This window comes from Aquarana catesbeiana, linkage group LG04 (assembly GCF_042186555.1).
Source record: "Aquarana catesbeiana isolate 2022-GZ linkage group LG04, ASM4218655v1, whole genome shotgun sequence".
NCBI lineage: Eukaryota > Metazoa > Chordata > Amphibia > Anura > Ranidae > Aquarana > Aquarana catesbeiana.
This window is the reverse complement of record NC_133327.1, coordinates 326076901-326091459: the sequence shown is the minus strand read 5'-3', so window position 1 is coordinate 326091459 and position 14559 is coordinate 326076901. Positions and strand designations below refer to the sequence as shown.

At 41.0% G+C, this 14559-nt stretch overlaps 1 protein-coding gene across 1 annotated transcript in view; it reads right to left on the bottom strand.

The window, feature by feature from the left end:
• Window positions 1-14559, bottom strand: part of LOC141140083 (cytochrome P450 3A9-like) — a 74465-nt gene that overhangs the window by 19212 nt on the left and 40694 nt on the right. Inside the window, exon 8 of the mRNA XM_073626885.1 lies at window positions 740-867. Within this exon, the coding sequence (XP_073482986.1) occupies window positions 740-867 (128 nt within the window). The remainder of the gene's footprint in view (window positions 1-739; window positions 868-14559) is intronic.

The window sequence follows — 14559 nt, the reverse complement described above, 5'->3', positions numbered from 1 at the left end:
TCATATATAAATACTGAGTAGCTCCTGTGTCTGAATTTAGTTTTCTAAATATACCTTTCGGAAGAGAGAAAAATCTGGAAGACTGGATTCATACTTATGCACTTATGTTGCGGAGTGTTTTTGATGTGCATCATTATGCATTGACATTCGTTGCCATTTCTCTCCAAACCCTTTAAAACTGATGGACATGACCTTTTTTTGGTCAATGAATGTCAACCTGCTGTATGTACTGTATGTGAACTAACACATTAAAAACATTAAAAACCTCTGAATGCTAACAAGCATGCTTTCAAATGCAAAGGTGTAAATGGGGCCTTCAGGGAAACCTGCGAAGAGGGAAGTAGATAAGCTGCCATTTCTGACCTCCCCTCTGGCTGACATGCTGGTCCAATTACCTTCTGAATCTCTGAAACAAATATGCTGAGAAAAAAATGTAAAAGCTGAGGCAGGGACCCCCTGTAACTGTACCTGACAATTTTTGCTGGTCAGCTTGGTCTGTTACAGGAAGAGGAAAAATTATATTTCTACTGACAGGAGCAAAAGGTAATACATTTACGTAATACTGCTGTGTTATTGACAGACTACATCATGTATGTTATTTTCTTTTTATTGTGGCTATACCGTAATTGCACTCAAAATCTTCTCAAAAACATGGCTTGTGTATTGTCATATTGTTATCACAATATTATTGCACTGATCATCTTAGTATACACATTATTTATTAATAGGGAGGACTTACTGAGTGGTCTCCTTTCTGACGCTTTTCCTTGAAACTAGTAACAGCATTCATGTAGAAAGTTAGAAACTCTTTTGGAAACAAGGTGACATTCAGCCCCTCCAAAACAGGACGAAGGAATGGGAAAATAACTGAAAACAAAAAAGTAATGTCACTCCAAGATCACTTTTTTTTTTTTTTTTTTTTTTTTTTTTTAATGCAACATATTTTTAGTATAATACAGGTGTGTATTTTTTGTATAAAGTGCTTGATGATGATTTATTTTTTTTTTATTATTATTACAGGTACTTATATAGCACTGTCAATTTATTTAGCGCTTGATGTGTATTGTACATTCACATCATTGAAAGTATTATATATACAGTATCTCACAAAAGTGAGTACACCCCTCACATTTTTGTAAATATTTTGTTATATCTTTTCATGTGACAACACTGAAGAAATTACACTTTGCTACAATGTAAAGTAGTGAGTGTACAGCTTGTATAAGAGTGTAAATTTGCTGTCCCCTCAAAATAACTCAACACACAGCCAATAATGTCTAAACCGCCGGCAACAAAAGTGAGAGCACCCCTAAGTGAAAATGTCCAAATTGGGCCCAAAGTGTCAATATTTTGTGTGGCCACAATTATTTTCCAGCACTGCCTTACCCTCTTGGGCATGGAGTTCACCAGAGCTTCACAGGTTGCCACTGGAGTCCTCTTCCACTCCTCCATGATGACATCACAGATCTGGTGAATGTTGGAGACCTTGTGCTCCTCCACCTTCCGTTTGAGGATGCCCCACAGATGCTCAATAGGGTTTAGGTCTGGAGATATGCTTGGCCAGTCCATCACCTTTACCCTCAGCTTCTTTAGCAAGGCTGTGGTCGTCTTGGAGGTGTGTTTGGGGTCGTTATCATGTTAGGATACTGCCCTGCGGCCCAGTCTTCGAAGGGAGGGGATCATGCTCTGCTTATCGTATGTCACAGTACGTGTTGGCATTCATGGTTCCCTCAATGAACTGTAGCTCCCCAGTGCCGGCAGCACTCAAGCAGCCCCAGGCTATGACACTCCCACCACCATGCGTGACCGTAGGCAAGACACATGTCTTTGTACTCCTCACCTGGTTGCCGCCACACACGATTGACACCATCTGAACCAAATAAGTTTATCTTGGTCTCATCAGACCACAGGACATGGTTCTAGTAATTCATGTCCTTAGTCTGCTTGTCTTCAGCAAACTGTTTGCGGGCTTTCTTGTGCATCATCTTTAGAAGAGGCTTCCTTCTGGGACGACAGCCATGCAGACCAATTTGATGCAGTGTGCGGCGTATGGTCTGAGCAACCTCTGCAGCAATACTGGCAGCAATCATACGTCAATTTCCCAAAGACAACCTCTGGATATGACGCTGAGCATGTACACTCAACTTCTTTGTTCGACCATGGCAAGGCCTGTTCTGAGTGGAACCTGTCCTGTAAACCACTGTATGGTCTTGGCCACCATGCTGAAGCTCAGTTTCAGGGTCTTGGCAATCTTATTATAATCTAGGCCATCTTTATGTAGAGTAACAATTCTTTTTTTTTTCAGATCCTCAGAGTTCTTTGCCATGAGGTGCCATGTTGAACTTCTAGTGATCAATATGAGAGAGTGAGAGCGATAACCCCAAACTTACCACACCTGCTCCCCATTCATACCTGAGACTTTGTAACACTAATGAGTCACATGACACCCGGGGAGGGAAAATGGCTAATTGGGCCCAATTTGGACATTTTCACTTAGGGGTGTACTCACTTTTGTTGCCAGTGGTTTAGACATTAATGGCTGTGAGTTGAGTTATTTTGAAGGGACAGCAAATGTTGTAATTGCTAAAAGTGTAATTTCTTCAGTGTTGTCACATGAAAAGATAAAATGAAATATTTACAAAAATGTGAGGGGTATACTCGCTTTTGTGAGATACTTTATTATTATTATACTGTATTATTATTTATTATATTATTTATTACAAAAGCAAAGATAAACCTAGTGAATCCAGGTATTACATTCTTTGATTCCTCTTCACATATTCTTAAGAAATATGTACATACTTCATAATGTTTTATAAGTAGAAGTTCAGGCAGTGTAAATGATTTCTATACATTCTAACATCCAATTATCATTGAGCAAAACAGAATGTCGGTTGGCCGCACATCTAGTAAAATCGCCTTTACTTCAGCAAGTCCATAAAAGCATGTCCAAAAACACAAATGGAAACAACATCACCACTAACGCGGTTCATGCTCCCTTAGCTCATAGCTCACATACAAATGTCCCCTACAGAGATACAGTGACTTGAAAAAGTATTCATACCCCTTGAAATTTTCCACATTGTCATGTTACAACCAAAATGTAAATGTATTTTATGTGATAGACCAACACAAAGTGGCACATAATTTTGAAGTGGAAGGAAAATTATAAATGGTTTTCAAATTTCTTTACAAATAAATATCTGAAAAGTGTGGCATGCATTTGTATTCAGCCCCCTTTACTCTGATACCCCTAACTAAAATCTAATGGAACTAATTGCCTTCAGAAGTCACCTAATTAGTAAATAGAGTCGTCCACCTGTGTGTAATTTAACCTCAGTATAAATATGGCTGTTCTGTGAAGCTCTCAGAGGTTTGTTTGGAACCTTAGTGAACAAATGGCATCAATGAAGGCCAAAGAACACAACGGACAGGTCAGGGATAAAGTTGTGGAGAAGTTTAAGTTACTTACTAACACTGCACATCACCCTGAACGCACCATCCCCATTGTGAAACATGGTGATGGCAGCATCATGTTGTGGGATGCTTTTCTTCAGCAAGGACAGGGAAGCTGGTCAGTTGATGGGAAGATGGATGGAGCCAAATACAGGGCAATCTTTGAAAAAACTTGTTACAGTCTGCAAAAGACTTGAGACTGGGGTGGAGGTTCACCTTCCAGTAGGACAACGACCCTAAACATACAGCCAGAGCTACAATGGAATGGTTTAGACCAAAGCATATTCACGTGTTAGAATGACCCAATCAAAGTTCAGACCTAAATCCAACTGAGAATCTGTGGCAAGACTTAAAAGTTGCTGTTCACAGATGCTCTCCATCCAATCTGACAGAGCTTGAGCTATTTTGCAAAGAAGAATGGGCAAAAATGTCACTTTCTAGATGTGCAAAGCTGGTAAAGACATCCCCAAAAAGACTTGCAGCTGTAATTGCAGTGAAAGGTGGTTCTCCAAAGTATTGACTTAGGGGGGCTGAAAAAAAATAAACGATGCACGTTTCACATATTTATTTGTAAAAAATGTTAAAAACCATTTATCATTTCCTTTCCACTTCACAATTTTATGTGCCATTTTTGTGTTGGTCTATCACATAAAATACCAATAAAATTCATTTACGCTTTTGGTTGTAGCATGACAAAATGTGGTAAATTTCAAGGGGTATGAATACGTTTTCAAGGCACTGTATATATACATATATATGCAAGAATTACTTGCGATTTGAACAATCTTTGTGAAACAGTTGGTTTGTGGCTGCCAAAAATTGACAGATGACTGCCCCTGTATAGGGATGGGGATGCAAATGCAGAAACTCTAACATATATAACAGATATAAAACATCAAAAGAATCATATAAAGAGCAGAATACAAAATAAAATCAGAACCCAATTTTTATAAAAAATTTGGAAAGATTTGAAAAAATGTCTATCAGGGTCACCAGTAGCAAAAACATAGAATACACTTTATTCATTCACAAAAATGTGACACATCCCATTTATAGTTGAGACCTACATTTTTAGTGTTCCCAGACAGAAGATCCAGAAACCTTAGTTTTTACACAGAAGTCTGAACTTATCACCACCTCTCCTGGGAATTATGATCTTTTCTACACCCTGTTTAGATACAGCTGAGGGGTCACCTGAATGACAATCATTGAAGTGGTTAGCTACATTGGTTGAATGTTTCTTGGTAAAGTCATAAAGATGGTCATGCAAGCGATCCCTCAACCTGCAGGTAGTACGGGCAACATACTGCATTTTGCAGAGGTTTGCACGTAATTGCATATAGCTGGACCTTAGGAGGTGCTGGACTAAAGGCCTGGAGAAGATTGCCAAAAGGATTTTTTGCTGGAGGTCATCATCCTGGAGTCCTGGTCTGAAGAAAGATCTTTTGTCTTCCTTAATGAGGAACTACCCATGGATGCTGGGTGACAGATAGCTGTGTGGACATTGTTTGACCATATTTGCTGAACATTCATTGGCACTCATTTCCACCATTCAAAGGACAGAAACAGTCTGCAGCTCAAGGGGTTAAGGAACCAATAGTTTTACTACACTATCGGAGCATCTTTTTCTTCCTTTCTGGATATCCATCACCGCTGGGATCGGCTCTCCTCCATGGCTGACGGATCTGAGATCAACCATCCAGCACTTCACAGCAGGATCCATCCATAGAAGGGATAGCATCCGAGGTGGAGATTGATTCATGCCTTTTTTTTAAAGGCTGTCCAGTAAGCCTTTTATCCTTCTGGTGACGGGTTTTACAGCGGTGGAAGCCAGACATCTGTAGCGGCCTTTTTCACATGTTTTTATGGATGTTTATTTATACTTTGATTAGAAATATTCACGGACATTATTTTAGTGATTAATGTGCACAGTCTTCATTTGCACATAACAAAATAATTTTCACTGTTTATTTATATCCAGCGCTGCGCCTTTTATATACACGTAATTGCATATATCAAGTACCTAGTGTTACAATTAATGAAGGAAGTAATGTCATAATTTCTGTCGTTATTAGTAGAATGCACAGAGTCTCCCTTCTTAATGTGTGAACAGCAGGGGCAACCACTAATGCCACATGCAAAAGTGCCTTTAAGCTGAAGCCAGTGTGAAAGATTTTTCTTCCTGCTGGCAAATAAACTTAGAGACAGATATATGCCTAACGTGGCGGGGGACTACCTTAAAGCCCTTAGCCAACACCTGTGTATAAAATTATATACAAAATAGGCAGATACTTTTCGTTAATGTTTTTGATTTTATTAAACTCAGCGCTGTAAAGAGTGGAGAACACAGAGATATTATTAGATCTAGAAATCTTTTTCTTTTTATCTTTCAACAGCTCCTCATGAGATGTTTTCTTAGCAATGCTTAACCGCTTCAGCCCCAGAAGATTTTACCCCCTTCCTGCCCAGAGCACTTTTTGCAATTCGGCATTGCGCGCTTTAACTGACAATTGCGCAGTCGTGCGACGTTGCACCCAAACAACTGACATCCTTTTTTTCCCACAAATAGAGCTTTCTTTTGGCAGTATTTGATCACCTCTGCGGTTTTTTATTTTTTGCGTTATAAACAAAAGGAGCGACAATTTTTGAAAAAAATGCAATATTTTTTACTTTTTGCTATAAAAAATATCCCCCAAAAATATATAAAAAAACAAATTTTTTTACTCAGTTTAGGCCAGTATGTATTCTTCTACATATTTTGGTAAAAAAAATTGCAATAAGCGTATATTGATTGGTTTGCACAAAAGTTATAGCGTCTACAAAATAGGGAATAGATTTATGGCGTTTTTAATAATTTTTTTTTTACTAGTAATGGTGGCGATCTGCGATTTTTATCGGGACTGCTACATTATGGCGGACACGTCAGACAATTTTGACACATTTTTGGGACCATTGGCATTTTTACAGAGATCAGTGCTATGAAAATGCATTAATTACTGTAAAAATGTCACTGGCAGTGAAGGGGTTAACCACTAGGGGGCAATCAAGGGGTTAATGTGTTCCCTGGTTTATGTTCTAACTGAAGGAGGGATGGAACTGTGCAAGGGAGATGACAGATCGCTGTTCATACTCTGTATGAATAGACAATCTGTCTGTCCTTCCCTCATAGAACTGGAAACTGTGTGTTTACACACAGATCCCGGTTCTCCGTGTGCCCCGAGCGATCGCGGGAGCCTGGTGGTGATCGCGACCACTGGGCACTCGCATCGGCTCCTTGGACGAGCAGGGGGCGTGCACGCAATGCCTAGTGGCCACAGGGTGAAGCAGCGTTACATGATGTCGTTTCACCCAGCCATGCCATTCTGCCGCAGTACAACTGCGGCGGATGGTCGGCAAGTGGTCAATCTAAAACAGATTCAGAATAACCTCTACACACAAAGCAATCCCACATCAATTTGGATTTTTTATCAAAATTGGTATCATCACTGCATACTCTACAGAGTCTCAAATATCGGCCGACGGGGATGCTTTTTAAGGTGAGCAGAGGGTGTCCTGAATCGGCTTCAGCTGTTGGCTTTTTATGAAGTCCAGATATAATCTGATTCCCTTCACTGGACAAATTCACATCCAGGGAAGAAATCGAGCTAGAATCTGTGAATTTTAGATTTAACTCATTATCGTTCAGATAATCAAGCCAATCATCCAGACTTCCAATCTTTGAGGAACAAATAAACAGGAGATCGTCTATGTAGCGAAAGTATGCCGGATTGCCTACACCAAAGATGAAGGACCTCTCCTACCAACATGTAGGTTGACAGAGAGAACTTGGCTCCCATAGAGGCCCGGCACCTCTGGAGGTAGCAATCCCCATCGAAAATGAAGAAGTTTTGTGTTAACAAATAATCCAGAGTTTGAAGGATAAATTCTTGTTGAACCAATGAATAATTGCTTAAACACTGCAGGAAAAAAGTGACAGCCTGAAGACCTAAAGCATGTGGAATCGAGAAATATAAACTGTTCACATCACATGTGATCCATATACAGTATAATCCTGCTGCCATTCAAAACCGTGCAAGTCGGACAATTGTTCGGTATATCTGAGATTGCCAGGTAATTCGGTCACCATTGGCTGAAGTTGGTGATCAACCCATTGACTTACCCTTTCATTTAAAGAGCCTATGCCTGCTACAATTGGTCTGCTGACCAGTGGATTTAACCCTTTATGTACTTTGGGAAAGTAATGAAAGACTGGCATATTAGGAGCTAGTGGAATAAACGTATCACTTTCCTCTTGAGAAAAAATACCTGCTCTAACTGCTCTACACATTAGGGATTTAAAATTTTTAGTGAAGGAATTGGTGGGAGTTTAACATAGGTATCTTTGTCTGACGAGTGGCGTAAAGCCTCATCTCTGTATGTATGGGAGTCAAGCACTACCACTGATCCACCCTTGTCTGAGTTTCTAATGACAATGTTAGAGTCAGAGCCCAGATCCTGAAGGTTTAAATTGTCACCAAACGTAAAACTGGGATTCAAAATCTTTGTGGCCAATCGTGTGAGATGTTTCTGAGAGAATTTTTTCAAAATTTTCCTAACTTTTTCTAAAAATTGACTTCTGTTTTTATTTTCTATTCAGTCTTTTCTTTATTTCTTCATATGATTCTTATGATATTTTATATCTGTTATATATGTTAGATTTGCATCCCTAAACAGGGGCGGTCATCTGCCAATTATTGGCAGCCGCAAACCAATTGTTTCACACAGATTGTTCCAATCACAAATAATTGTTGCATATATGTATATATACAGTATATCTCTGTAGTGGACATTTGTATGTGAGCTATGACTAAGCGCTAAGGGAGCGTGAAACACGTTAGCTGGTGATGCTGTTCCCCTCTATTTGTGTTTTTGGATATGTTTTTATGGACTTGCTGAAATAAAAATGATTTTACAGAACGTGCGGCCAACCTGAATTCTTTTTTGCTCATTGGAATCCGTGATGGATGGGGCCAGCACCTGGTCTGTCTGTTAGTGGAGGTGAAGATGGGAGACTGACCTGGAGCAGGGTTCACACACATCTAGCCAGTTATCATTGGTGCTACAAAATGTTATTTAAAGCACTGTAAACAAACTTAGAACAAAGCAATTACACGTATCATTTAATTAAGCATGTGAAGCTTTTTATTCACAATATTTTTATATATACTACAGGTAGCGCCCTCTTTTGGGGGGTTATGAGAAATGGGCCTCCACAAACAGGTTGGTGTACTAAACCTGTAGGTAAATAAGAACCAGAACCTGGCTCTGGGTGGGTTTGACGATGTAACACCCTGCCTCTGTTAGGCTAAATTTAGTTTTTGACTTCACTGTAGTCAGTGGCGCAAGGATCTGTTTTGGTCTGGTCAAGGTTTCCTAAGCTGGGTGGTTGCCCCTGCCTGTTTCTAGAAGAAGCAGGAGGGTTAATCTCTCAGTTATGAATATTTATCATACCTCAGCCAATGTCTGGAGGTGGTGTCCTGCAGTTGGCTAGGGAGGTGATAAATATTTGTGAGGCCTTTCCCGAGTGTTGTCCTTACCTCTGCTAGGAGGGTTCCAGTTCCCCTGCGGCTGCTGAGCCTAGGAAGGTGCGAGAAGATTTGCGGTTTCAGCCTCAGCAGTTCCTGGGCTAAGGACCTAAAGAAGATTTGCTAAAGGCCTTTTCTGGATGGCACTGTCCTGGAGTTCCAGTCTGGAGAAGAATCTTTTGTCTCCCTCACTGAAAAGTGTCATGTGGAAGCTGGGTGGCAGTCAGCTCTTGGGACATTGTGAGTAAGACCTACTGTGGGACTTTTGTGCGTGTGCAGCTATAAGGATTGGTGATAGAAGTGTGTCCGCCTGTTGATTGCTGATATAATTTTGGAGTATCCTGAACGCCTAAGTCCCCTCCTGTTCAGGTGTTCTGCAATAAATTCATGAAAAGACATCCCCAAGACCCTTGGTACCCAACCTGCAGCCTGGGGGTTGTATGTGACCCTTTGTGGCCCTCAAAGTCCCTGCAGACACTAATCTGTGTTTCCCTATTGCCCTTTTTATAGCAATGATCTCTAACAGCCTTGTGTAATATCCCTCCATTCCAGACTCTCTTGAAGCATGTTCCCAGTCTCCAACAACTGCTCTGTCATGTTCACAAGCTCTAACAGCCTCCTGCGTCATGCCCACAGTCTCTGACCACCTCTTGTATCATGTCACCAGTCTCCAACCATCTCTTGTTTGATGCCCTCAATCTTTGACCATCTCTTGTAACATGTCTGCAGTTTCTGACTATTTCTTTTAACACATCTGCAGTCTCTGACCATCTCTTGTAACATGTCTACAGTCTCTGACCATTTCTTGTAACAGGCTCTGACCCTGACTCCCTCGACCATTTCTTGTATCGTGACCATATTCTTTGACCATATCCTGTTGTATGTCTGATTTCTCTCAAACTGACATAATGTAGGGGGGGGGGGGGTTACACTTGTGGCCCCCCCATATCAAGAAATTGGACCACTACTACCCAAGACTGAACCTGTGTTGTTGGTGTGCACAGAACTGTGTTGGTGGAAGGCAGCCTCAGTACTAGCAAGGCAGACCTAGGCATATACTCAGCAGGCCCCTCCAGGGGTGAGCGCTACAATAATAAAGTTTGCAATGTCTCCAACCAGGACAGGGCCTCTGTGAGCAGGAGGGATTCCATTCCTGGAAAATTAACCAGTAATCTTTTCAAAGTAATTGAGAGAAGAGGAACTACTACAGCCAGCATATAACATTTACCATTAATCTACAAATACACACCAGTATGGGAAGAATAAAAGCTTTATATAATAAAAAGGTTAATAATAGTGCATACATCCAATGTATAAAACAGGTACTATCCACAAAGGGTCCAGCAGGAGTCTATTTGAAATTGTGCACATAAACCCTAGTATATATAGTTAATAGAGATACCTACAGATGATTGCAGCAAACTGTCTTGGTGTTGAAGACCTAAAGACAGTCAGTGGTGATGGGGAGATCCTCCAGCCATTGTCCAACTGATCTGGAACATAGTTTCTCACTAGCAAAAACTGTGGTGTGATGCTGGAACTCAGGGTCAACCTACCTACTCTGCTTCTTAGTCCCTAGTTCTAGCCTATGCAGGTTTTTAAGCTCTGAGCCAAAACTAGCTCCCAGACCAAAAGGAACAGGGTTAACTAAAATAACAGGAGCTGTATATAAATTATATTGCAATAAACTGGTTCACCCACTAATATACTGGAAGGTGTGACCACTACACACATATAGTAGCACAGACCAAGCTATCTGGCACTGTGCATGTGAGATAATAACAATAGGACAGAGACTTGTCTTTCACTAGGATTCAGATCAAGAAGTTATAGGCAGGTACGGTTAAAGAAACATAACAATTACCTAATAGTCTCTGCTTCTGGTCTGGATAAAAAAACAGCAGCATCTCCTTCATGTGGACATGTGATCTCAAAAACAATCTCTCTATCCACCTCCTTCAAGGGTTTTTTTTTATATAATCTTTAACAAAACAATTTTTACAATTTTTTTTTTTTTTTTTTTTTTTTTTTTTTTTACAACATTTACACATTCTTCAAGGGTTTTTAACCCAGCCCCCCAGAGACAAAAAGTGAATACATAAGTAACTATGTTATATTAAGAGCACAGGTATTCACATATACAGACAGTAAAGGGCATCAGATCCCTTCACATGTATTACAGGAGGTAGCTATATCAGTGGTGGTCAATCTGGTAAATATAGAGAGCCTTAGGTGTGCCCTCTGACATGTCCAAGGGGGCCACACAGCATATATATTTAAATGATAGATAGACAACAGATATAGAAAAGAAACAAATAAATATGTTACATTGTGCTCCATTACCAGAAATACTGAATGCACCATTTTTGGTGTGTTGCCAGCCCATTCACTTGCAGCAGGTTGATTCTGGCTACACCTAAGAACTGGGAGCTTTGATTGGCTTCAGCTTTTTTTCACATGTGGCTTCTGTGGGCAAATCATTCATCTCTCTCTTGGCTTCATGGCGTAGAAATAATGTTTCCCAATGCAAAAGGAGCTAGATCCGATTCACTACACCCTGAGTTCTCTTTGGCTTGCTAATTCTGACACGCTCTGCATTCTCAAACTCTCTGTAGCAAGGGGCAACACCCTTAAAATTAATCTGTATAAGCCCTGGAAGGCCATCTTTACTAATGCAGGTGGCGTAACAGGAGTCCACACACAAAGTTTTTCTTACAAAATGTTTCAGCTGTTATACTGTAACGGTTCTCTTTAATTAAAAAAAGACTTCTTCAATTTCATCTTTTAAGCATCCCTTTGATACTGGAACTAGGGCTTTGTCAGGGCTGGCTCAGCCCTTCCTTTTCTGAGCTGGCCGCTCAACTGTCGGCTAATTGCCAGCTCTCTTCTCTCTCCACAGTTAACCAACTGTTGTGGATCTGCTCGTCAGCCTACTTAAAGATGTCCAGCTCACTTCTTTCCTGCCTTCGCCTTGGTCACATCAAAGAAACCATCTCCTGCGTTCCTGTTTAAAGACTGGCTTGCTGACATCCCTTCTGGCTACTTATCCTGTTTGCTGTTCCTCTACTTGGATCCCTGACTTCTGGCCTGGATGATTACCCGATCTGGTTACTGAACTCTGGCTTGGCTGACTACCCGATCCGGTTACTGGACTCTGGCTATGCTTTGACTACGCTTACTCTTTTTACCTTTTTATTTTTATTAATAAACAAATGTGATTTATCTGTACTTCTGTCTCGGTCTGGTTCATGGTTTCTGACAGTCTTGGGCCGTTTATTCTTATTATTATAACTCCATCTGGGAGGAACACACAAATGCCTGGGATGATCATCAAGGCCAGTGATAACATAGTGTAGCCGGGAGTAGACTATGGTTATCTGACTTTGCAGACAGTCTGTTACTATTCTAGCTCTGCTTCTATGTCCCCCTAGTGCTGGATTTCCATCACTGACTGACTAGGCCCATCTGCTGACTAGGCCCATGCTCTCTTGCTTCCTGGATCTCACTGTGTGAGTGAGCACCACTCCGCTGCTCTGTAAAAGGATTGCGGCCTAGCATGCGATCCATAGTCCACCGCTCCAGCCCCAGCGAGTCCAGCCGTCAGCTGCTGACAGAAGGACGCTCTGCAGCAGCACTGAATATCGAGTAACCAGATCGCTGAGTCCACAGATGGGTCCCTGTCCCGGTCCACCTGTAAGAGGAAGAATCGTTTGTTGGTTCCACCGGGTGACCCTGAGGTCTATCAGGATTGGTGAGGGGGATTTAGCATACAGATTCCATTGTTTGCCAAGTACTACACTTCAGCACAGAACACCTGCAACATTGTCTTGGATTACAAATAGTATTGCTATCAACTGGGATTTATTATCTTGCATTGTTCATCATCCCTTTGCTGCAGCCAGGAATCTCTGTTCTATGAGCTCCAACGTTGCCGGGGAAGACAGTGCAAGGCCTTGCTGTTAGGACAGTGTTGTTACTAACATTACTATAGTATACTATCTCTCATTAGGATAAAGGTATTATAAGTCAGTCCGGGGTTTTCCTTTAAAGTGGACACTTTCCTTACATCCATTGACAGCTTATCTATATATCCTATGGTGATTGTGTATATTGTTGCATTCATCTGTCACTATTAATTGCTATTGTTACAAGTGTTATTTCAACCTAGTCTTGGTCCACCCAGGATTTGGCTAAATAATTCTAGTCTTCACCTCTCATCTCAAAGAAGTAAAGTCTGAGAGAGTTGAAACTATTCGCTTCGTGTCTGTGTGTCATTTAAAGGTTTACATGACATGTCTTAACCTAGAGTGTCAGAGGGACTGGGGAGTTCACGGGGTCAAGGTGGCATAAGAGAACATGCATTATCAAGCAACCCCCAAGGGGGCAGTGCTACAATAGTATCCTGAGATTAGATTAGATTCAAGCTCCTCAGGAAGGTTGAAATATGGTAAGGCCCTTGTCTTATCATCTTCACTTCAACCTCCCACATGCACATTCTCTCCTTTAGCTGGGGAAAACCCACCAAACAGAAGAGAAAGTGGGTTACTTAGGGAACTTCTTAATATAGATAGACAACAACCCCTTATAGAACCCATAACATAGCCTCAAAATTAACATTAACCCGCTCATCTTCTAAAGTAAAAAGATGTCTAGCAATTAGCATCAGAGCATTAGCATGACTCAACGTTCAAAATAAAAATAAGCAGCATGTCATACATTACACCAGATAAAACGCGGCTATCTTTCTGTTGCAAGCATAAACTGGCTAAACTGTAGTAACGCAGAAACAATTTTCAGTTTTAGCGCAACACTGTGGGTCCAGAATATACACAACTTTGCCCCTCTCATGATTCTATGGTCTAGGTACATGTTGTGGGGTTAGATAGTCTGGAACTTGTGTTTGGAGATTTCCTTCTGTGGTTCAATTCACAAAAGCAGTCCTTAAAATTTTGGGTCATCAAGTTTGCTACCCTGAAGTTGTGCTGTGACTTCAAGGTGTCATCATAAGCCCAAGCACCCACACACCGCAAAGCAGGGAGTCAAACAGTTCATGAAAATCTGACTGAATTGGGGAGTTTTCCTAACCATCCCTATTCCTGATGGTAGATATGAACTTGTGGCCTGCATATCAAATCACAGTACAGCAGCAGTTGGCAAAACCTGTAAGAACAACAAATCACCTCATAATTAACCTAAGGGTTAGGGGTAAGGGTTGCACAGTGCATTTCAGCATAATCTGAGCCACAGGCCACATCAGTGGTATAGCGGTACTCAACTTCTTTTCTTCTATTATGAAGCTAGCGCATGACATTGGGATGATTATATAAAAGTTTTACCTACACCATTTTAGCCACTGTCTTGGGAGGATGCTGGCAGGGTCCCATACTTTCCACTAGCAGCACACTCTTGTTGCCCAGGATTATTATTATTATACAGGATTTATATAGCGCCAACAGTTTACGCAGCGCTTTGCGATATAAAAGAGACATGATAGAGTTATAATACAATAAAATACAAGAGGATTAAGAGGGCCCTGCTC